Consider the following 23400-nt stretch of genomic DNA (forward strand, 5'->3'; position numbering starts at 1 on the left):
CAGAGCTTCGTTGAAGATGGAGACAAAGGTGGCGGAGGAGGGTGATGATCATTGACCGAGAATACTTCTGAATCATGTTCACGACGTGAGCGTACGTGACTGGCGGCAGCGAAGTGGTGGTGATAATGAGAACGTTGCGATATTGTGCTATTTTTTAAAAAATACACCATTTGAATATATACGTCTTTAGTAAAAAAATTGCATTATTTATAACTTATCATATATATATATATATATATATATATCAAATAGTTCAATATCACGTCATTCATCAAAATTTTCTCTCTCGCTACTACAACCACCTCGTAGCCATTGCTTACGTTTGCAAACTCGTTCGTAAATTTACTTCAGGAGTATTCTCGACCAGCGATCATCGCCCTCTTTCTCCGCCAACTTCATCTTCATCTTCGGCGTTATATACTCCGAGCGGTATCATTCTCGTCTCTACCACAGCGACCTTGCCAAAAAATTTATGAAAACGGCCATGGCTACGAGAGAGTCATGCTTCGTCGTAGTCCTCTTACTTATGGGCGAGATAGGGAAGGAGCACAGTAGGGATGTGAAAAGCGGTGGAGGGGAGTAAGAAGCGAGAGGGAAAAATGAAAGAAGAGAGAGAATATAAATATTTTGATTATTTGAAAAATAGATCAAATTCTGTAAAAATAAAAAAATAGTCTACTTTTGAAAAATCACAAAATTAGTTTCAAACTTTTCAAAATTTTAAAATTCACGTTGATTTTAAAAAACTTCTGCAAAATATAATTTCAAACCACATTCCGAGGTCCCTTTTCGCGTGGAGAGCATCGTTACCTCCTAATCTCACGCTCCCTGTCCTAAAACCCCCCACCAAAACCCCAGCGTTTTCCGAAACTCGACGCTTAATTACTTTACTTTTTCTTCGTCTCTCCCAACCAAAAAAACCACAGATCCACCCCTTCCGACACCTCGCGAGCTTCGTCGACCATGGCGAGCGCTCTACGCCTCCTCCTCCTCCGCTCTCCTCATCCTCCGCCGCAGCGGCGCTTTTCATTCCCCTCCCTCTCCCTCGCCTCGCGCTCCTACGCCGCCGCGGCGAAACCCTACCCCTCGCCCTCGAAGCCGAGGGAGAAGGAGAGCCCCGGCGCCGAACCAGAGCCGTCCGATGATGACGCGGAGAGCGCACCGACGGAGGGGATCAGCAGGCCCCTCTCGGAGATCCTCAAGGAGCTGGGGAAGAAGGTCCCCGACTCCCTCGTCAAAACCCGCGTCGAAGATGGTTTCCCCATCAGATACATCCCCTGGTTCGATTTTTTCTTTTTTTAATCACAAAACCCCTTCAAATTCTCCCTGATTCCACTTTGATCCACTAACCCTTTTTGTGTTCCATTGCATTTTGGACCGTTAAAGTTGATAAGCTAACTGTTCATTTGTTATTAAGCTTCCCCTGTTGCAAAAGTTTAAATTTTGGTCACAAATTACCAAAAAAATAAAGCAAGTTAGTGAGTTTTTGTGTGTGTGTGTGTGTGTGTGTAAATGAAGGTACAATTAGGAGAATGTTAGTGGATTCTATGATTTAAAACCTGTTCTGTTCCCTGTTGTTTGTGTTTGAATAAGGGAATTAAGAATTTATTAAGCAGAGCAGAGATCCAAGATAGAGTTTTATCGTAGTAATAATATTTGGTTAGGATAGTAAATGATGTGATATATCAATTAGGGGGTGGTGGTAATAGTTCCTCACAGCGGTGTTCTTAATGAGCTTGATTGATTCAATTAGGTGAGGTTTATTTAATTATGTTTCTTAATAGCTAGGGGGGCAGAACTACGATTCTAGATAGTAGTTCCGTGAGTGCCTGCGACTTACTCATTTCGATGTTCCATAGATCGAGAATTAAGTTAATCTTAAGCATTGCAAGGGACGCGAAGCATGATTTTGGAGGAATGCTTACGCATTCATACCCGCGTTCGCTTCCTCCGTCCCCTACTATTTCATTTGTCATCTTTGTAAGTGTTTATTCTCGCACATTCATCAATAGATTTGCTGAGTTTTTGGTGACAGAGCATATTTTATTTGTGCATAAAAAAGGTCATGAAGTTTAACTCTTTGTATGTTTGTGCTAAAAGAATATATAATAAAATGGTTGAAGTTTTAATCCTGTGTAGTAATTTTTAGCACTTGCAATCAAAGTATTTGTGCTGTGAATTCGATTTTCTTCAGGTTTTACGGCGAAGTCTATATTCATTTTACAATGCTATATCCGTATTAAGTTGTTTCTTACATACTTTTTTCTTGTATTCTTCTTGCAGGCATATTGTCAATAGAATCTTAAATCTGCATGCTCCTGGTATGTAACAGTTAATATATAATGAAAAAGGGCTACTACTTACTACTTGGACCAAATTAAAATGTGTTCGAAATTTGAATCATGTCCAAATCATCTCTCAGTCCTTGTCGTTTCACATTTTCTGCAGAATGGTCTGGTGAGGTACGCAACATTGTTTATTCATCTGATGGGAAGTCCGTATCAGTTGTTTATCGCGTGACTCTTTATGGGACTGATGCTGAGGTACCATTTTGTCAAAATCTTTTCTTATTTTTGATTCCTACATGAGTATATCAATGTTGTTGGGGCATTTTATTTCTCGCAAAATCCCTGCTTTAGAATTTCGCGTGTTTTCTATCTTGATAGGCTCTTAGGTGCATTTTAGATTTTATCTTGTAGCTTGGTTCTCACTGTGGAGCTCAATGAACTTTTATCACCAGAATATAAGTTGTCCCTTGGCATTGATGCACACTTAGAAAGTTTTGTGTTGCTTTTTGTACATGCAGATCTACAGAGAAGCAAGTGGAACAGCATCTGTTGATGATACGGGTTACGGAGACCCTGTGCAGAAGGCAGAGGCAATGGCCTTCCGCAGAGCTTGTGCACGTCTCGGTCTCGGGCTTCACCTTTATCACGAAGACATGTCATAGAATGCGCCATTATCTCGGTATGCAATTTTGAAAGTTTACATGACTCAGACATGCATATATATACTTATTAGCGCATACCATTTTGCAATGGACTGTTTATTGTCTGAATGTAAGAATTGGCTGTGTTTAACTCTGTAAAACTTATTATTGTAAAATGGATCAAAGGATTTATCAATGTAAGCTTATTGATGCAAGTACAGTTTTCTTAGACTATTGGAGGATATTTGCTTGTGTGGTAGCAAAACTTATCCTTTTTCTTTAACGAAAATTTATAATTCCAAATTAGGTAAAGCCCTTAGGGATGCAAATGCCTGTTTGCTTCAGCCGTGATAAAACAGTAGGGGTGCTACTCAGTTGGGTTACTTTGGGTTAAAGGGTGTAACTAAGATCGACCATTCTTGGGATTGCGCTTTTGGGCTAAAATCATGTTGGGTTGGGTTGAGACTGAGTTAGGATGGGTTGGGTCGGTTAGGTCGAATTACTCAGAATCTGTATTAAGTGTTAGTATGGAAATGATTAGTATTTTATCCTTTTATGGTTTTCATCCAATCTAAAAGGAGAAAAAATATCCAACACATATGATTGTATTTAGTTATAATGTATTTGTTAGTTTGTATGATATAGTTTAAATCAGGTAGGGTAAGTTGTGTTAGGTTGGGTTGGGTCCAGGTTAGGCACTGGTTGACTTTGATATCATACCTAATCTTAGCTCAATATAAATTCTAGACTGGATAATGTGACCTTACACATTTATTGCATTGAGTGGTGGTTTTGGTTGAACCCAACCCAAGATGCAGCCATGTAAAACAGCTTCAGTAATCCTTCATCAAATGGATGCAAGGTTAAGATCCTCTGAACCTTTCCATATTCCCAAACAAAATGACCTTGATTAACAGACATGTTCTGATTATCATTTTTCAGCATCAAAGGATGATAGTTTAAATACAGTTTTGAATTTTTGACTAACCAACTACTCTAGGTATTAGTTGTTCTTGATTTATTCCTCCTTTCACTAGTTATTCATCAAAGCCAGACAAGTAAAGTGACCATCCTCAAGTGAATCCTAGCATTGATAAGGGTTCTAAAGCAAGTTTTCAACACATTACAATATTTGATCAATTGCTATTGCTGTTGCCAAAAGGAAGTAAAATAATAACAATAAGAACATAGGAGCAGGAGACAAACATGATTGCAGAAATATGCAGTTCTAATACAGGCACAGCAAAAAGATTAATATCATAGTACAGCAAATATTAACTTAGTGATTCGACATGGTACATATCATAATATCAGCTTGTCCTAAAGTGGCATGCACACTTATTACAACCCATGTCACTAACAGTACATTAATAGTACCTTTAAAAAGCATCAATGTCTGAGAGAGAGAGAGAGAGAGAGAGAGAGAGAGAGAGAGAGAGAGGGAGAGGGGGAGAGAGAGACTCTTGGACCTAACCATGGCACTTTTTTTTTTTTTCATTTTTTAAAGGTGGGTAGTGGGATGTTAGAGGAGTTGGGACCCAAAAGAACAAAAATATCAACTTGGGTCCATTTTTGGTGGTTGGAACTCCAAAAGCCATTTTTGGGGTCCATGTGAGAATAAAGGACATGAGGTAGAGCTGAATGCATAAAACAAACATCAGCACTCCCTTTAACTCTTGTGTTAGATGGGCTAAACTCTCCTCAGAGCTTAACCACAAAAATGTACACAAAAAACTAGCAACAAAGATGGTTAGTGATTCATCTTACCTTGGATTAGGTAAGGTGAGTGGCTAGTTACACTAAATTAATATATCTAAATGATGGTTAGGTAATATTGGTGGGTGGAATAGGTCAAGGGGTTTTGTAGGGGACAAGCTTAAGAAGTTCTTAAGCTCATCAAGGGCTAGGGTTTAAACATTGACTAGGGTTTGTGAGACTTGTCCAATAAGTTGTTGGGTCACATTTTCTTAATCCTTGTTAACTTGGTATTAGCTCAAGCCCTAATTAGAAATATGCTTGAAGCTCAGTTAGGGTTTCTTTTGCCATAGCCCTCTTGGGCTTAGGGTTTCTCAAGTCCCAAGCTAGGTAGCTTTTTTGCTTTACCATAAAGTCCTTCTTGGACTAGGGTTAATTAGAATGCTTCTACTTTTATATCATGGGAACACCAAAAGTTGGTGCATGATGAGGGTTAGAAATATAGAAGGGTTTCTGTTAGTAAAAAGCCCCAACCTTGGGGCAAGGTGCTTTGAGCCCATCCTTAGGGCAAAAGCACTTTCCCAAACACCCACAAATAACAAGTGGTGGCTTGGAGAAAAGGCACTTCTCCACATTCTCAGGTTTTTGTCCTTCCCACAGCCCCTGTGGGACTAAACCTGGAATCATGATGACCATGTGGTGTACACTAATACATGCATGGACTCACACTGAGGGGAAAAGGAAAGAAACAATTGGAAGTAACCATGGTTAAACCAAGGGTTGCTCCGGCGCCGCGGCCGCCGCCGCAGAGACGGTGAAGGGAGAAGGGATAAGCCTGTAGGGATGGGCATGAGCTTGAGGTGGAGTAGTGGGAAGAGTTGGAGCTGTGAGACCCATAGTCATGCCTGTTTTATGGGGAAACACACTGTTAAGATATTAGTGTATGTAGCTAGTGAATTAGACATGGTAGCAACACATGCTAATACAATTGTTTCAGAAGTTAATGTAGAACCATTTAACATGTTATATGTCTTGGTAACATTGAAATTGAGAATTACATTTTATTCCATAGATTTAAGATATCTATTGATGCAATACCAGACCAAGGTAAATGAATGGGTGATCCTCGTACTTTTCCGATTTTGGTACTTGGTTCCTATACTTCTCACTCGTAGTCCTCAAAACTTTCACATTTATTGCACTTCAGCTGCTAATTCTTAGAAAAAAAATCTTGCTTTTTTCACAAACCAACCTTGCATGTAGCTCTATTTGAAATCAAGTGAAATTATTGTTTTATATATTTTGATAGTCAGGGACTGAAGCGCATATATGCGAAAGTCGAGAAACAAAAAGATTCAAATGGAAAACAGAAGAACCAAGTCGCGATATCAGGATAGTACAGGGACAATCCATGCATTTTACCCTATACCAAAACGAATTGCCTTTTTAACAAATTTTCAGCCATATATAACCTACTTCATGACATGCAAAACATGCTGACACAATGAAAAAAAAAACTCTGAACTAAGCTGTGAAGTAGTACCTGCTTGTGCTGGTGGGCTAGGTGCAAGGGACAATGGACCTCCATAGTGTTGGGCAAAGCCGGTCAATCCGGCCGTCGAAGTCGCCACCGCGGAGTAGTGGAACATCTGGGGGTAGTGCAAGCCGTAGCCTTGCGTTCCGGTGGCGAATGAAGCTGCTCCACCGACGCCGCCGCCGCCGCCGCCCTGGCCGAATTGGAAGTATGGGTAGTAGGGAGTTGTTCCAGTTACCATCCCAGTTGCCCCTCCATATACTGGGTATTGTGTTGTGGCTCCTCCATACATGTTGTAGTAGTTCTATATGTATCAGTAAAAAGCAATTTTTATTTTTAGAAACAAAACTTAAAAAGGAGATTGTTTGATGACTAAAGCATTGTATAATTTGCTTCTTCTATGATTTGCAAAACAATAGAGAAAAAACCAACCATTGGAACTATAGTGAAATTAATAAGCTTATTGCTTATTTGCGTAAGTAGCTAGGTTATGTTATTCGTTCATTATTTTTGATTGGTAATGGAGTTAATTATGTTGGAATAAATGTAGAATTATTTGACTGCGTAAGGCCTTAATTGAATGATTCTAAATCTGTATTTATTGATAGAATAATTGACTATTTTGGAAACAGTTTCTGGTATTACTACTATTATTGTTATTATTTGCATGTGTGTGCGTGTGAAGCTCCAACTCTTTTAGGCCACAAAATTATATTTTGTTCGCTATAATAGAAGCTTCAAATTCTTTTTATTTTGTTACAAAAATTAGCGCATGAAAGTAGAAACAGAAGCAGAGCCAAACATGCTTTAGAGTTAATTACATAATAACAATAATAATACCATAAAGTTTATGTCATGTTGGAAATGGTAGAATATGATTCACAGCTTTATCAAAAAGAGGAAGTGTCTGCATCTAACAGTCCCTTAGTGGATCAAAAAACCGAAATGTAGGTTGGATTATTGGATGAGGAGGGCCCAACCCATGTGCATTCTATCTTAATGGGTAAAGTAATTAAGGGTACCAACCCGTTAAGCGCTATCGGGTCGGGTTCGGACATGCCCGGGCCTAGCCCATGTGCACCAGTACAAGGCAAGTTACTAATAGGGCACCAACTTTTGGATAGGTGGTAGGCATAAGCTTTTGGATAAGACTATTGTAACACTAGTGTAGGAAACTGCGCGATGCGGCGGAAAAAAATTTTTAGTAAAAATTTAGTAAAAATTTATAAAATAAATAAACAAATATGAAACATAAAAAAGAAAAAGAAAAATATAAGTATATTTGATTGAAAATATTACATATTTTCTCATAAATGGTAGATCAAGAGCCACTAAAAACAGAAAGTAAATGTGAGTAAATGAAACAAAAAATAAAGAGTCATTTGAAAAAATAAAATAAATATAATTTTTTAGAGAAGAGAAAAAATGACTTAGGGCCCACACCTCCCTCGAATTAAGTAGATACATCCACATAGGATTTAGGCATGAGAATTCATGTATAAGTATAGATATAGATATTTTCAAAATGCTGCTCTTTTGGGGTATTGATGTATTAATATATGCATGATACAGAGGTTTTTAATTGATTTATACACACAGTCAAAGAGTGCCGCGTGTATTTGCTAATACATCAACAACATATAAGGATAATAGTTTGGAATGTTTTAGATCCTCACGAAAGTTTATCTTTTTGCTGTTGATGTGTCGGCAAATTCATATTACGCCTTGCACAGTGTGTGTGTAAACTAATCAAAATTTCTACATCAGCATTCTTGGGGACCCAAGTTAACATGGACCCCTGTAAATGGAATTATAAAATGCATGGTTGAGAATTAAGTATAGGAGCCCATACTTGTATTCGTCCATAGGAAACCTCATCAAATTTCTAAAATTGGAAAATTTATACATAGTTGTTATTTTAGATAATACACATATATGTTATAGAATAGGTTAGTGTTTGATGTACTAGAGTGGTACTAAATTTTAACTTATTGCGCTGAGTAACTGAAGAGTGATATCAAGAGAATTAAACCACAAAATATATCGAAAATATATAGCAATGCGGTTGTGCGCATGCATGTGATTATAAATTTACGTAGCCATGTATGTATGTACGTACGTACACTTACAAGTGCTTCATTTTTCATTCTTAAATTGTTGCATGCATTTTCAAAGTTAACTAAAAAGAAATTAATTTGTCTCAGATTATTTTCATGTAATGATTAATTGTAATAACATAAAAGCAAATTAAAGAGGGGGACAAGGAAACAAACCGTGGGGTAGCTGTAGTCCGCAGAATACGGAGAATACCTGCAAATTGTTTGATTTAAAAAAAAGAAAAGAAAAAGTGTTACATTGTGAGAAGCTTTTTCCAGGTCATTGCAACTTTATCATGTGTGTGCATATGGATATATGCGCATTAATGCATCGTATGTAGATTGAGAGAGATGCTAAATAATACAAAACAATCCTCGAGATCTGAAAAAAAAAATATTATTTTCTAAAAAACTACTCTATTATATAGAGAACGGTGCTTTGAGAAGCTTTTCCAGGTCATTGTAACTTTATCATCATATAGGTGCGCAAGGATGCATGCATGAATGCATAGTGTTTGTAAAGAAAAAGATGTTAAGTTACGTGAAACAATCATTCAGGTTATGAGTCTAAATAAACTAATATTATGTTAAATGATATAAAATACTAAATCGATAAAAAAATATTTTTAAATTTTTATATTTAAAGAGAGAGAGAGAGAGAGAGTGCGCTTGTGCATGTGCAGTAGGGTATGATGACTACAAATGAGCGCATGCTTAGCAACTTTATGAACACCTGTGCGTGAGAGAGAGAGAGAGAGAGAGAGAGAGAAAGAAAGAGAGAGAACAATTAACCAGAGAGAGAGAGAGAGAGAGAGAGAGAGAGAAAGAGAGAGAACAATTAACCACACTAGTACCATGATCATGTGCCATGGTACAATGCACGTGCAAGGCATGTGATCATGAGCCTTACATCTTACTTCTAATTAGTAATCTAATTAATAATTAGATACTGCATTGATCTTCGTGAACAAAAAGGAAAACCAAAAAAAGATTTAAAAAAAAAAAAAAGAAAAAGGGGAAAAAAAGCATACCCATAGACGTTATATGGGATCCCTTGTTGGATGGCATAATGAGGGAAGGTGGAGGGAGAAGGAAAAGCTGTGGCCACCCCACCATGAAGGCCTGTGTGGAAGGACTTCATCATCCTAAAGCTTCTATTTCCCCCTGCAGTAGTAATTTATATATATTAATATTCATATATACCATATACTGTCGAATATAAATATTAAAAATACCGTAACGTATATATGTTAGAAGCATTAGTTGTTCTTCTGATAACTAAAACTTTTAGAAAAAAAAAAATAGTTGTTTTATAGAATTTAACAACTATACATTAATATATTAAACCATCATGGCTTTGAAGCTATGTATGTATATTTAATTGCACTTAACAAAAAGTTTCAGCTCTTAAATTAATATAAGCACATTAATGATGAAGGAGAGAGCACACAGGAATATTAATACAAAGGTTAGAAAAACAAATAAATGTGAATAAATGCATACAACTAATTAGTGTTTCCTATCTCAATTAATCTGAGTACTACTAATAATTAATAACATTGTTCTTTTTTCCTCAGCAATATATTATAATTAATCATGGAGATCCTTTTGAGGAAACTTTTCATACACTATAATAAGAGCCTGCAAACTTATTCTTAGGTTTTATCCACAAGCATGCTTCAGAGCCTTTTTCTGAACAAGGAGAAAAGATAAAATAACCATTAACACAATTGTAGTCAATATGTAAGTGTTTGTATTAGCATCACATGCATGCTTTAGTGTTTAAGACAAAAGATATTGGCTCAAGTACTAAAGATGAAGCAAAGGATGTATGTCTACATGTGTTAATAACTAAGTTACATTTTGTAAATGGCATTATCTTAGATGGTCTATGAAAATCCCAATTTAGGACCATGATCATGGCAGTATAATTAATTAGATGGAATAAAACTAGATATAAGTAAAGTGGTTAGTAAACAAAATGAATACTTAATATGTAACACATGAGATTAATTAATTATAGCAATGTCTCACCATGTTGAGGAGTTGTAGGCCTAGATCTCTGAACTCCTAAGGAAGCAAGATTGCAATTAGCTCTCCTCCCATCTATCACCGGCGCCGGATCGACGCAAGCCCTCATCGCAGCCTCGGGCTCTCGAAATGTCACCTAAAAATTCAAACAAAGCAAAAAAATTACAAATGTTACAAGCATTAATTAAGCTATCAACTTAATTTGCAAGCAATTTGAGAAAGAACAACAAAATGAAGATCATAGATAGATGAAAGCTAATTAGCCATAAAATCAGAATATTCTTGTTCCAATATAGTTAACAATTCACCACAAGATCATCTTACTACTATATACAGATATATGTATATTCACTGTTCTCTTTGATTAATATGTAAACCATGAAGACCAATTAGATACAAAAAAGGATCACAATCTAAAACGAACAAGGAAATATGCATGATCAACATAGTTAACTTAACAAAGGTGTACTAAAAAGTTAAACAAACAAACAAATATATATATATATATATATATATATATATATATATATATATAGGAAAGAAAAAGGAAAAAGATCTATCACAAGGGAAAGTAAGTAATTGGAGAACTCACAAATCCATAGCCCTTGGATCTGCCAGTGTTCTTATCAGTGATCACCACAGCCTCCAAGATCTCCCCAAACTGCTCAAAATATCTCCTCATGGTGTCCTTCTGAGTCTCCCAAGCAAGCCCACCAACAAACACTTTGGTGTAAGTGGTGTCTCCAAATTGCCCTCCTCCTCCTCCTCCTCCTCCTCCTCCTCCCATGTTGTTGTTGCTATTATTATTATTATTATTTGGTGGACTCATATATGTATGTATCTATATGATCTCCTCACCCTCTCCCACCACAACAACACCAACAACAACAACAACAACAACAACAAAGAGAGAAAAAAGAAAAAGAAAAGCACCTAGCAAGCTTGTTTCCTCACTCCTCTCCCCTCCTCCTCCTCCTCTCTCTCTCTCTCTTTCTCTCTTCTCTCCTATATATCTTCTCTCTCTAGAGAAAACTACTCAATAACCCTGCTAGAGATTAATGGAGAAAAGAGAGAAAGACCCACCAAGGGATAGGAGTGGTCTCTCAAAGCTTAGGGATTGATGATGAGAGAGAGAGAGAGAGAGAGAGAGAGAGAGAGAAAGAGAAAGAAGTGATAAAGGTGAGGGGAAAAAGAAAGGGGAAGAGACCTTGGGGCACACCAGTAATACAACATTTATATATATTCTCACTCACTACTGGTTGTTATTTTTATTATTTTTATTATTTTTATTGTAGTTTAATTATTATTAGGTAAAATGTAAAGAGACCCATAAGTATAGACAATTTTGTTCAAACTGCCCCATCAACTTTATAATTTGTAATTTTTCATATAATCGAGTGATTTTCGTCGGATGGATTAAAAGTTTTATCAAATTATATTTACACTATCTTGAGCTAATAATTTTATTTACTAGCTAGCAAATAAAATTGACATAATAAATTATAAAAAGAAGAAAAGGAAAAAGGCCATGCATGGAGCTAAAAAAACTTGAAAAAAATAGAAAATAGGGAGATATCAATTGAAAAAAATTGAGGGGGTCTCACAACATTTTCACAATATAATATAATAATATTACTCCCTTGCCACTGTGTGTTATGTTAATTATTATTGGTCATCCTCATTCGCTAGTCCAACAAAGCTCATAAAATAATATAAAGGGCACCACCCACCCTGTTACACATATACTGTATTGAATAAAGCGAAATGACCAATATGCCCCGCGAATTTCATTAATTTACAACAATGCCAAGTACCTAACGTCACCCCGTCCTTTGTCTTGGAGTGGCAAAAACGGAACGGGAAAGATCCTAACGGGAATTGGGGAGCACAAATTTATAATAAGTAGGATGGTTTTGTTATATATATATATATATATATATATATAAGTATGCTAACTGTGCTATTAAGAGACGACAGCACCGTCTTAGTGCTCCTAACTTGTTGTAACTACCCATCAAGTTTGATTGGGCACGTTAGAAGTTATAGCACAAGGTGTGTGGCTCCTAATAGCACAGTAAGCCGCTGCTATACTATTATAAATATATATAATATAATATATTATAGGCTGGGCTACTAAACTGTTTTATGAGTATAGAATCTTTTCTTATATCTCATTAATATTGGTTTACACTCGAGTGTTTTTGTTAGGATGATGGTGTTTTCCCACTTACAGAATGATCAGTGTCTTTAGGGTTATTTGGTAAAATTGTAATAATATATATATAGGGTGAAAATAATCAATGGAACAAATCTTTAAGGGCCAATTATAATATAAAGTCAATATCTGCATAAAATATAGTAGGGCCGAGACTCATATATTATTATATATATATATTAATATATATTAGAGAGAGAGAGAGAGAGAGAGAGAGAGAGAGAGAGAGAGAGAGAGGTGTTTTTAGTGTTTATCCGAATCTTTATTGAATATAAACAATGGTTATTAGGGTTTAGGGTTAGGTTTTACTTTAGTTGGAAAGGTATCTAGAATTAAGCACACATAGGGCCCACCCTTGGAGAAATTGTTGTTTGGATTGGATGCACAATGTTGGGGGTGGACCGCGCATTGAATCTGCTATTTACAGGTAAAAATATTTAGAAATTATATATACTATGGATTATTTTGATTTGGCTATTCAATCTTTCAAAATTTAGATTTTAACTTTAAAATTTGAATGCATCGTTTATTTTTACATTTTAGTTAGGATACATCACAAAATTTTGACAACAAAAATTTGTTAAAATAAGTAATTAAATTTGAAGTTAAAGTATTGTTGCTAACTCAAACTAAATATTGGATAGTAAAATAAAAATTTCAAAAGATTGGGTTACCAATTCAAAATAAATCATAGTTTATATAAGTTCTGTATGTTTTGCCTTTTTTTTATCATAATTTATTTCAGCCCCAACCATCTAATGAGTTGCAGTGTATTTGTGATATTTTAATATTAATTTGTTAACAGTAATGGTGGCTGAAAGTAAAGATGGGATTGATGGGATTTAGTCTGATTTGTTTTATTTTGACTATTTTCGACTTGACTTGGTCAAAAAAAATTGTATGTACTTTAAGTTCAAATCTAGTCCATAAATTTTGGTTTAGGCTATATCAGGTCAGATTACGTATTGATATCTTGTTATGTTGGATGAAAGTCAAAAAATTTACGCCTAATTCGTCCTTGACTTATCATGCTAAATATCGGGCCTCTCAATTCTAATTCGCTGAGTCAGGTTGAATTGGACGCCCTAAGCTAATCCTGTCAAAATTTGGCCAGACTAACCTAATTGGGAGAGTCAAACTTATGACATATTTGGTTCATAATTGAACAAAAATTAGAAGTAGAACTGGATCGTATTAATTGGAATAAAAAATAGAATGATAAATCATCCAAAATTATTTGTTTATCATTGAAATGAAAATCAAATGAACATTTAGAATATTGAGAGAGTGTTTTGGTTAAAGAGAAATTAAGGAGGTGATGAAGGGAGAGGAGGAAAAAGTGTTTTTGAGAGAAAGTTTTGAGTGATTTACTTTGTAACGAGCCAATTCAGAATTCAAAATTAAATTGAAATATAAATAGATTGAGTTATTTTCATTATAAAATACAATCAAAATTGAAATTCGATTTCTGTAAAACAAACAACCATTATTAGAATCAATAAATTTCGTTCCGATTTCATAATTGAAAACAGGTGAACCAAACAAGTCCTTAGTTTACACAGCTTTTTGAATGACAGATCAGTACTGGACAGTCCGCGGCTAAAATGGTGGACCAAATCCAAGCAACAATTCCCCTCCCTCCTAAAGATGAAATGGTGGGCACATGGTGATGGACATAGGGAGCATATATAGGGTATAATGGCCTATCATGGGAAAGGTAGAGAGGGTTCACTGTTACCCAATTGGGGGGGAGAGGCTCAATATATACACAGCTGTTCCACCCAACTACAAGCAGTGGACAAGGACACTTGAGCTATAAATTCACCCACACCAACTCCCTCTCTCTCTCTCTCTCTCTCTCTCTCTCTCTCTCTCTCTCTCTAGATCACTTGGCTATTAAGCTAAAACTAAATTTATATGGACATGCATTTGATGGGAACATTTTTGTCTTTTATTCACATAATAGATAACACTTGCTAACCACCTTTATTGTTTTGATTTGTCATGTTCATGGAACCCAAACTTATAAGAGGAGATTGTTAGGTCTTGGATAATTAGAGCTTATCTTTTAAGCTAATCTGCACGAAAAACACATTTTAATTTGATAGTTTATGCATTTGTTTGATTTGACTATTTTGATGTTTATCCAATATATATATATATAATAATTTATTTTTTCATTAATACTCAACTTTCCGTGTTCTAAATTAATGACATAAATATATGAAATTCGCACGTATACTTTCTTTCTCCGCTTTATAAGAAAAGAAGGGCATAAGTTTCTAATAAAATTGTCCAATAACAGTCTCATATTTTCTTCTTAAAGAAAATTTTATATTTTCATCACCATAGTCACCATATATTGTTTGCTTAAATATAAATATATTGGGGAAAATTTTATGTATATTCCTGCAAAGTTTTGAAAATACATATTCTAATTATCAGATATATTTCTCTAAAGTTTCAAAATACGAGAATTTATTTCTACCAGTTAACTATCATTAATTTATCGCTATTTTTTTATCGTTAGAACCATTATACCCCTGTAAAAAAATAGTTTTTAAAAAAAGAAAGTGGAATTTACCGTTCATATAGAATGACATGAGGTTAGAATAAAAATATTATGAACAATAAATGATGCTAAATAGAGTTATTAAAAAGATATTGTTTTCAAGGATTGAATGATGTAATTGCAAAACTATACAATTTTGGAGGGATATATTTATTATTATTGACTAAAATTTTGTATGAATAAATACGTAAGTTTATTACTTTTGTTTGATTATATATGCAATTAACCCAATGCATCAATTGTCTTTGAGAACACTTTACTATTTATTCACTACCTTGCTATATATGTTAATTAATTCATAAAGGGTATCATTAGGCATACAATTTCAAAGAACTTAGGCACCTTAATTACTTATTAAGCTCTCAAATATACATACATTTTTTTTAAAAAAAAAGGGCGGGAAAATATTCCCGCCAAAATGGTGGAAAGAAACTTTTCAACTCCCCCCCTTTAATTTCCTTTGTTTGTATTAGCCCTAGTGGATGATGTAATACTGTTTAATGAAGAGCAATATATTGTTTCCAATTCTTTCTTTTTTTTCCTAAGAAATTAGAAGTTTTTTACTGCACTAGATGTTTCAGACTTTTCCCATGTTCCAGTATATGTAAGTAATTTTTTAGGTAAACTTTAAATACCATCTTGTAGTTTTGCTCTTTTTCATTTTAATGTTACGTGATTTAAAGTGTATCAATTTAGTACTCTATGATTTTATTTTTCTCTTTTCGTCAACCCTTCTATTAAATTTTCTTTAAACCATATAGAAAAAACTTTAGATACCCATCTATAGTTTATCGAAAATTTATTTTAGTACTCTTTAGTTTTAACTTTGCACTAATTTAACAAAAAAATTAGTGAAAATGAATAATAAAAAGCGAAAAATAAAAAATAATAAGGTACGAAAGTGATACACTTTAAACCATATGGTACTAAAGTGAGAAAGTACGAAACTACAGAAGTGATATTTAAAGTTTTTTCTTCTTTTTTTAGTGAAAGCTAGTATGCTATCCGCTTCGTTTGTTTTTTTTTTAAAAAAAAAACTCAGATAAAAATGTGAAGCACTTTTAGGCTTTGAACAAAAAATTTCAAGTACTAACCGCTAAATTTTTTGCCACTTGTGTTTGAAACGGTCAGTGTAGATAAGTATAACTAAAAGGAATAATAGTAATAGAACCAAAATAGCTGACCTTTTCATCTACTCAATCGTTTACTTTGGTGTACAACAAGTAGCATTTTTCAGAATCATTACTTTGCAGCTTCTACTTTGTCTGCTGAAATTTTATTTCTGTAGCTTGCTACAAGAAAATATCTTTATTTTTTTATGGCTAAATTACATAAAACTCTTTGTTAAAATCTGATTTTTCACTTTACCCTCCTGTCATTTAAAAACCTACACTTTGTCCCCTTGTAAAATGAAAAATATTCACTTCGCTCCCTACTGTTAGTAATTTGTTAGGGTTCCCTTTATAAAATATTATTATATTTTTTTTTATGCCCAAAATGCTCTCAGTCTTCTCTCTTGTGAATATATTGAGGGACAAAATAGTGGGAGGTAAAATGATCATTTTATCATCACAGTTTACACCGTACCCCCTGTGAACATTTTTTTATTTTACAAGGGAGCAAAATGTAGATTTTTAAATGACAGGAGGGGAAAATAAAAAATTAAGTTTTGACAGGAAGAGTTTCTGTAATTTAGTCTTTTTTTTTTCTTTTTTTTTGTTTTTTTATCCTCGCATTAGAATTTTCAGTTTTGCAGTTGAAATTTTATTTCTTTTTCTTGCAGTAGCAAAACATTCATATTTTCGTCCCCGCCGATCAAGTTACTAGTATTTACTGCTGCTGCTGGAATCAAAAGTAGAAACAGAATCAAACAATTAATCCCACAAACCTATAATCCATGAGATAATTAAGTTGTTATCTTATTAATTTTGATAAATAGAATCCAATTAAGCACCAATTAACAGGTCATGTCGACACTTGGGCTCAATAAAACCGGGCCAACTAGGTCCACGTGCATGGGCACGTGGGTGAGCCTAATCCCACAAAATCACCATAATTTATTATTATTATTATTATTATTATTATTATAGGTATTATTATTACCATTTTATATTATTATTATTATGGGGCATTATTATTTGTCGTGAGGAAGAATCCAATGGTGAAGCGCCACGTGGCTGAACAGGGTGTTTCCGTTGGGTGAACAACTGTAAAGTGGGCCCCCTCCCCCCCGACCGGGGTTTTTTTTTGTGGGGCCCACCGACAACCTTTGAGACTGTCACGTGGGCCCGTCACGTGCGCTGTCGCCTATCTCGTACCAGAAAAAGCCACCGCCCATCCACGCCGCACACCAACGAAATCTTTATATGGACCCGGTCCACCACGTCAGCATAGACTCAATTGTATATTTTTTTTGGGGAAACTTCAAAATACCCGTCCACTTATTTCGCACTTTCTCACTTTAGTACACTATGGTTTAAAGTGTATCAAGTTAGTACCATATGGTTTCAAGTGTATCAAATTAGTACCCTATGGTTTTGCACTTTCTCACTTTAGTACCCTGTGATTCAAGTGTATCAAGTTACAGTTAATTTATTGTACACTAGCTATTATAGCAATTATAAATTAAGATAAAGTTTAATTTGCCTCTTCGTAGTTTAGCTTATTTTTATTTTGCCATCCTGTAATTCAAAAAGTTACAGTTAATTATTCTACAGTAACAAAAAAAATTTTACTTCACTATCCTAATTGATAGTAGATTTTATAGGTAAAAATAGATATAAAATCAGAGGATTATTAAATATAACTTTTTAAACTACGAGGTCACAAAGTAAAAATGAGTTAAATTACATGAGAAAAATTAAAATTTATCCTAAAAAGTATTAATTTTTAAACCACTTAAATAAGAGACAAATAATATAAAAAACTAGTAAAATTTAGAGAGTTCAAATAGCCCAAATTATATTTACCAAACTAATAAAATTTAGAGAGTTCAAATAGCCCAAATTATATTTACCGGCGTTGATCGTCAATTCTTATATATATATATATATATATAGCTAGGCTGCTATACTATCGGTAGCACGGACGCCTCCGTGCTATCAAGTTATTTTCAATAATGCCGCTTCCAAATCGACGATTGGTTCCATTAGACTTGATCTACAATATTGAAAGTATTTGGAAACTAAATTTTATAATTTTTCGGTATCATTTATCTATCAAATGAATAGTCTAAAAATGAACGGTTGAAAATAAAAATCTCATAAAAAATGATGATAGAAGACTTGAATTTAAGATCCGAAATACTGATCTTACTCTAAATAGTAAAAAGAATTTTCTATAAAATTTCATCTGATTTGAATTGTTTTACACCGTTAAATTTACAAATACATCACATCTATCATTAAAATTGTCAATTTTGAGATCTTTTTATCACTAGCCAAATGATGTAAACAAATTCTGAAATTTAGTTTCCAAATACTTTCAATAGTATAGAAAAAAATGGAGCCGATCGTCGATTTGGAAGTCGCATCATCGAAAACAACTTGGTAGCACAGAAACCTCCATGCTACCGATNATATATATATATATATATATATATATATATATATATATATATATTTCGTTGTTGAGTGGCTTTGTTTTCTTCCAAAACTTATTTATCCTAGCTTTATTATATATATCCATTGATTTGTAAATTATATTCAACTATTAAAAAAGTTATTTTAAGATTCCTGTTATTTAATTTAGAAAACTGGCCCAGTAATTAATAAGAAATTAAATATCAAACGTAATAAAAATTAAATCAAAATATTTATTCAATATTAATACTACGAAAATATCAAAGCAAATGTAACAGTTATTGGTTACTTATCTAATGGTAAGATGCCACTAGTGTTACCTCCAAATTATTGTGTAATCTTGTAAAATTGCAATAAGATTTTTGGGCTTTTTATTTTTAATTTTTTGACTTAATTACACTATACAATACTGTACGTTACGAGAATTTTCACTTTTTTTTTTTTTTCCTCAAAAGCATCATTCTAAATATTCATTATTTTTAATCCCTATACTATAAGTAGTAAATATATTATTTTAAATAAAAGTTGTTAAAAAGTCCTAGTTGAAAGTGGCAGCGTATATATATATATATATATATATATTTTGTTTTAGCAAGAAAAATAACAAAATATATAAAAATAATAAAAAATAGTTAAAAATAATTTAATAGAAGTTTTCAATGAATTTCTCATTAAGATTTATGTTATAATTTTTTTTTCACTATTTAGCTGATGCTTTTTAATAAAGTTGTTAAATTTTATCTAAAATAGTAGATTTGTTAATAATAATATAGAGATTGGTGAGAAAAAAAAAAGAAAAAGAAGAGGGATATCAATGAGAAAAGAAAACCAAATAAGATAAGAAAATAAAAATAAATCTAAAATAGTGTTGAGATTAATAAAAAATCATAATATAATGGTGTCTTTAAGAAAAAAAATAGTACAATATAGTATATAAAAATAACATAAAAGGGCAATGTAATGTGGTGTAGTTAAACTTTTTTTTTTTTTTTGGTTGGAGGTCTTAATATTATGTCATTTCATAGTCTTGCATAGTAAATGTATACATATTTTATTTGGGATAAGATATTTAATAACAATTTATTTAGTATAATTTTTATTTTTGTTTGATTGAAAGCTACAGCTGTGATTTGAGCTTTTTTTTTTAATAAAAATTCCATCTGTTTATTTTTTTAAGATGTCACCATTTATATCTTGTTTGGATGTATAAATATTTTATTTAGTATATTTTTAAAATTTATCAAATGATTAATTATATTAATTGATAGACAAAGAGTATGTTTAAGGACTTTTTTTTAGACGTTGCAATAAGTAATTCAATGGTAATTTATTATCTGATATAAATCGTTTTTGAGTAATGAAAAAGTATGATATGATTAAAACTGGGTTCAAGAGGATTCGGATCCACACATCAAATTTTAATCCTAATCTGAATCCAGATCCGGACACAATTACTGTCCATAATCTGGATCCGGATCGGGTCCAAACATAGTGGATATTAATTATTTCTAACTATTACACACTTTTTCCATTCTTTTGAGGTAAAAGTATTTAAATATTAGCAGAGTAATTTCATAGATTATAAATCATAATTAAATATGATACATCAGTTTTGATAATATCAAAACTAGTTTTGATTAGGGATGCAAGTGGATCCGGATTAGTGGAGCTCGCGTCATGTTTTGATTGGGACAATAAATGAGACCAAAAAATACAAAAAAAAATGACTGGCTCTGGTTTTTTTTTTTTTTTTTTTGTTTGATCAGAAAGACTCTTTTGTTTCTTTGATCCGTTAGGATCCATTATAAATTCATGAAAACGGCTTCCAATCTAATCAGCTTCAAATAAAGCGATAAATAAGAGCCGAAAAAAAAAAATCATCTCGAATGTTTCCGATCCGCTAAATTGTAGAAACCCTACCGTCACGATTTGTTCTGAATAAGACGATAAGCGGAGGTTCATACAAATATGTGAAAAATTCGCTTCTGATTCGATCTGTTCTGACTAAAGCGATAAGTAGGAACAAAAAGAAATAAAACTCCATCCGACCCGCTAAAGGGCGTCTCCGGATCCGATCCGCTAGCGTCTAAGTTTCGGTAATGTCAGTACTTCAATTTTTTTTGGTTTTAATGAGGTGGCTAGCTGACAGCTGTCTCCAACTCCAAGTTGTGTTTTTTTGACCTTGACCGCGGAAAACAGAATTACACCCACCACGCCCCACCCTTTCCCCCTCTCTCTCTCTCTCTCTCTCTCTCTCTCTCTCTTGCTGTGTGTCAGTCTGTCAGAGGGCGACGTGGGTTCTGCGCGCCCTCTTTTTTTTTTTTTATTTTTATTTTTATCCTTATTTATCCAACCCACCACCACGCTGCGTGGGGCCCATAAGGGGTTGGTAACTTAGCTCGCTGTTCGCGAGTTAATCTAATTTGCTGTTCGCGAGTTAATCTAGTTTGCTGTTCGCGAGTCAGCTCGTGTTCGACTCGAAATAAGCTCGGAATTGAATCGCCTGTTTAGTAAATGAGTCAAATTTACAAGAATTNGGAGTCTTTATGTCTCGTTACCGAGGACCTCGTTTTAAAAAAATACGCCGTCTGGGAGCTTTACCAGGACTAACTAGTAAAAGACCTAGATCCGGAAGTGATCTTAAAAACCAATTGCGTTCTGGGAAAAAATCGCAATATCGTATTCGTCTAGAAGAAAAACAGAAATTGCGTTTTCATTATGGTCTGACAGAGCGACAATTACTTAGATATGTACATATCGCTGGAAAAGCCAAAGGGTCAACGGGTCAGGTTTTACTACAACTACTTGAAATGCGTTTGGATAACATCCTTTTTCGATTGGGTATGGCTTCGACCATCCCCGGAGCCAGGCAATTAGTTAACCATAGACATATTTTAGTTAATGGTCGTATAGTGGATATACCAAGTTATCGTTGCAAACCCCGAGATATTATTACTGCGAAGGATAACCAAGGATCAAAAGGTCTGATTCAAAATTCTATTGCTTCATCCGCCCATGAGGAATTGCCAAAACATTTGACTATTGACTCATTCCAATATAAAGGATTAGTAAATCAAATAATAGATAGTAAATGGATCGGTTTGAAAATAAATGAGTTGTTAGTCGTAGAATATTATTCTCGTCAGACTTGAACCTAACAAAATTAAGAAAGAAAGGTTCATAGAATTTTGTCCCCTTTTCGCCGAACTAAATAGATCTAAGGGCCTTAATCCATCCGCATTTTTCACCTATCACAAATGGATCAACAGTAGGATTTTTTTTTTTTTTTTTTTTTCTTTTTTCTAATGATTCGTAGTGGACTTTTTTTTTCTCTAAAAAAAAAAAGAAAAAGAAAAAAGAAAAAAGGCAATTGTTTATATACCTCTAAAAAGTTTTCGACTTTTCGATTTATCTATTTTAGAAGACTAATATTGAAAATATTCCTCCTACGTTCCAACATATTTCTAATATACCCCTAGAGTTAAAATCTGTTAAGTAACTCTGTTATCTCTATAAAATTACTATTTTGCCCATTCAAATATACTCTTCCACCATCACTTTCTTTCTTATTTGCCCTTAAAGTCAGGGGTATAAAAAATATTTTGACTTTTGATCTTTCCAGTATACCCTTCTACCATCACCAACCTTTCTCATTTGCCCTTAAATTAAGGGCAAAATTGACATTTTGATTTTTTTTTTAACTGTGGTAGATATTTAACTCACGTTTAACCCAGATTAACTTAACAGGAAATAACTGCGGGGGTATTTTGCAATAACGGTGGAACATATGAGGGGTATTTTAGAAAGAAAAAAAAAATATTGGTAAATCAGATATTTCCAAACGCATGAGGGTTATATAGGCAATTATCCCAATTTAAAAGGAACCTGTTCTCTATATAAAAATTCTAAAAATTGCAAAAAAAAAAAAGAGAGAAAAACTCTTCAACACTCGCAAAATCTCACCTTTACAAAGTTCACAAAGAGGGCCTTATTGGGTTCGGCCCAACAAGTAGTACATGGATTGGGCCGCGTCTAAATATTTTCAAAGTAGAATAGCAATTTTTGTTAATCCTTGTTAAAGTTTACTAAAATATTTCACAGGAAGAGGTAAAATAATCATGGTAGAAAATTTAGACATTTTTTTTTTAATATTTCAGTATTAGAGTTAGTAGAGAACCCTTATTAGATTAGAAGCATTTTTGAGATTCCAACTTCCAAGTCTGTAAGTAAGTCTCCTAGGGGAAAAAAAAGAAAAAAGAGAAAAAAATCTTAAAACCCCTAAAAAATTAGGCACAAAATATATTAAAGCGATTTTAAATAGAGAAAATATAGAGAAGCGCTAGCCAGGCCAAAAAGAGCAAAAACATTAATGCCCATAGTAGCATTTTAACTTATAACAAGAAGCCAATACATATCGAGTAAAGCTCGTGTGCTTTTAAAAGTACATTTTATGCTTGTGACTTTTTAACCGTCGGATCGTCTCAATATCCGTGAAGCATTATTAACGGTGTGTTTCATTAAGTTCTCTTTACTAGTACTGTATGGATCTTGAGGAAATCGGACGGCTAAAAATTCACAAGTACGTTAAACTCCTGTACTTCTCAAAGCAGATGAGCTTAACTCATAAGAGAGAGAGAGAGAGAGAGTACAAAGTCAAAAGGATTAGGGCAAATTGAAAGAACAAGATACCTTCATAGTTGGTATTTGCAAAAGTAGCATGAAATTGCCAATGATCAGAACACAGGTG

At 33.8% G+C, this 23400-nt stretch overlaps 2 protein-coding genes across 5 annotated transcripts; one reads left to right on the forward strand and one right to left on the reverse strand.

The window, feature by feature from the left end:
• On the forward strand, window positions 750–6280 carry LOC109711963 (DNA repair RAD52-like protein 1, mitochondrial). 3 transcript variants are annotated; one of them, XM_020235366.1, is made up of 5 exons: window positions 768–1280; window positions 2284–2321; window positions 2449–2543; window positions 2807–2967; window positions 6154–6280. In XM_020235366.1, exons 1-4 carry the CDS (start codon window positions 964–966, stop codon window positions 2948–2950), a joined length of 594 nt encoding a protein of 197 aa, XP_020090955.1. In that variant the 5' UTR covers window positions 768–963; the 3' UTR covers window positions 2951–2967; window positions 6154–6280. The 3 variants fall into 3 exon arrangements, with proteins under 3 accessions (XP_020090944.1, XP_020090955.1, XP_020090950.1); XM_020235361.1 differs by lacking the exon at window positions 6154–6280 and adding an exon at window positions 5934–6111 and having other exon boundaries at window positions 769–1280; XM_020235355.1 differs by lacking the exon at window positions 6154–6280 and having other exon boundaries at window positions 750–1280; window positions 2807–3163.
• On the reverse strand, window positions 4118–11497 carry LOC109711950 (RNA-binding protein 24-like). Of its 2 annotated transcripts, none has more exons than XM_020235334.1 (6): window positions 10878–11497; window positions 10289–10421; window positions 9286–9418; window positions 8432–8468; window positions 6168–6462; window positions 4118–5529 (listed from the first exon to the last, which is right to left on the reverse strand). In XM_020235334.1, exons 1-6 carry the CDS (start codon window positions 11112–11114, stop codon window positions 5393–5395), a joined length of 972 nt encoding a protein of 323 aa, XP_020090923.1. In that variant the 5' UTR covers window positions 11115–11497; the 3' UTR covers window positions 4118–5392. The 2 variants fall into 2 exon arrangements, with proteins under 2 accessions (XP_020090923.1, XP_020090932.1); XM_020235343.1 differs by having other exon boundaries at window positions 5386–5549.

Source organism: Ananas comosus, linkage group 1 (genome assembly GCF_001540865.1).
Source record: "Ananas comosus cultivar F153 linkage group 1, ASM154086v1, whole genome shotgun sequence".
Classification (NCBI taxonomy): Eukaryota; Viridiplantae; Streptophyta; class Magnoliopsida; order Poales; family Bromeliaceae; genus Ananas; species Ananas comosus.

Excerpts from the sequence above, each read along its gene's own strand:
- LOC109711963 (XM_020235355.1), top strand. The coding sequence starts at position 964 with ATGGCGAGCGCTCTACGCCTCCTCCTCCTCCGCTCTCCTCATCCTCCG. Across the intron at positions 1,281-2,283 it reads CCCATCAGATACATCCCCTG|GCATATTGTCAATAGAATCT; the intron begins GTTCGATTTTTT and ends TTCTTCTTGCAG. Across the intron at positions 2,544-2,806 it reads TTTATGGGACTGATGCTGAG|ATCTACAGAGAAGCAAGTGG; the intron begins GTACCATTTTGT and ends TTGTACATGCAG.
- LOC109711950 (XM_020235334.1), bottom strand. The coding sequence starts at position 11,114 with ATGAGTCCACCAAATAATAATAATAATAATAGCAACAACAACATGGGA. Across the intron at positions 9,419-10,288 it reads GCCTACAACTCCTCAACATG|GGGGAAATAGAAGCTTTAGG; the intron begins GTGAGACATTGC and ends TTACTACTGCAG. Across the intron at positions 5,530-6,167 it reads TAGCCCACCAGCACAAGCAG|GCATGACTATGGGTCTCACA; the intron begins GTACTACTTCAC and ends CCCATAAAACAG.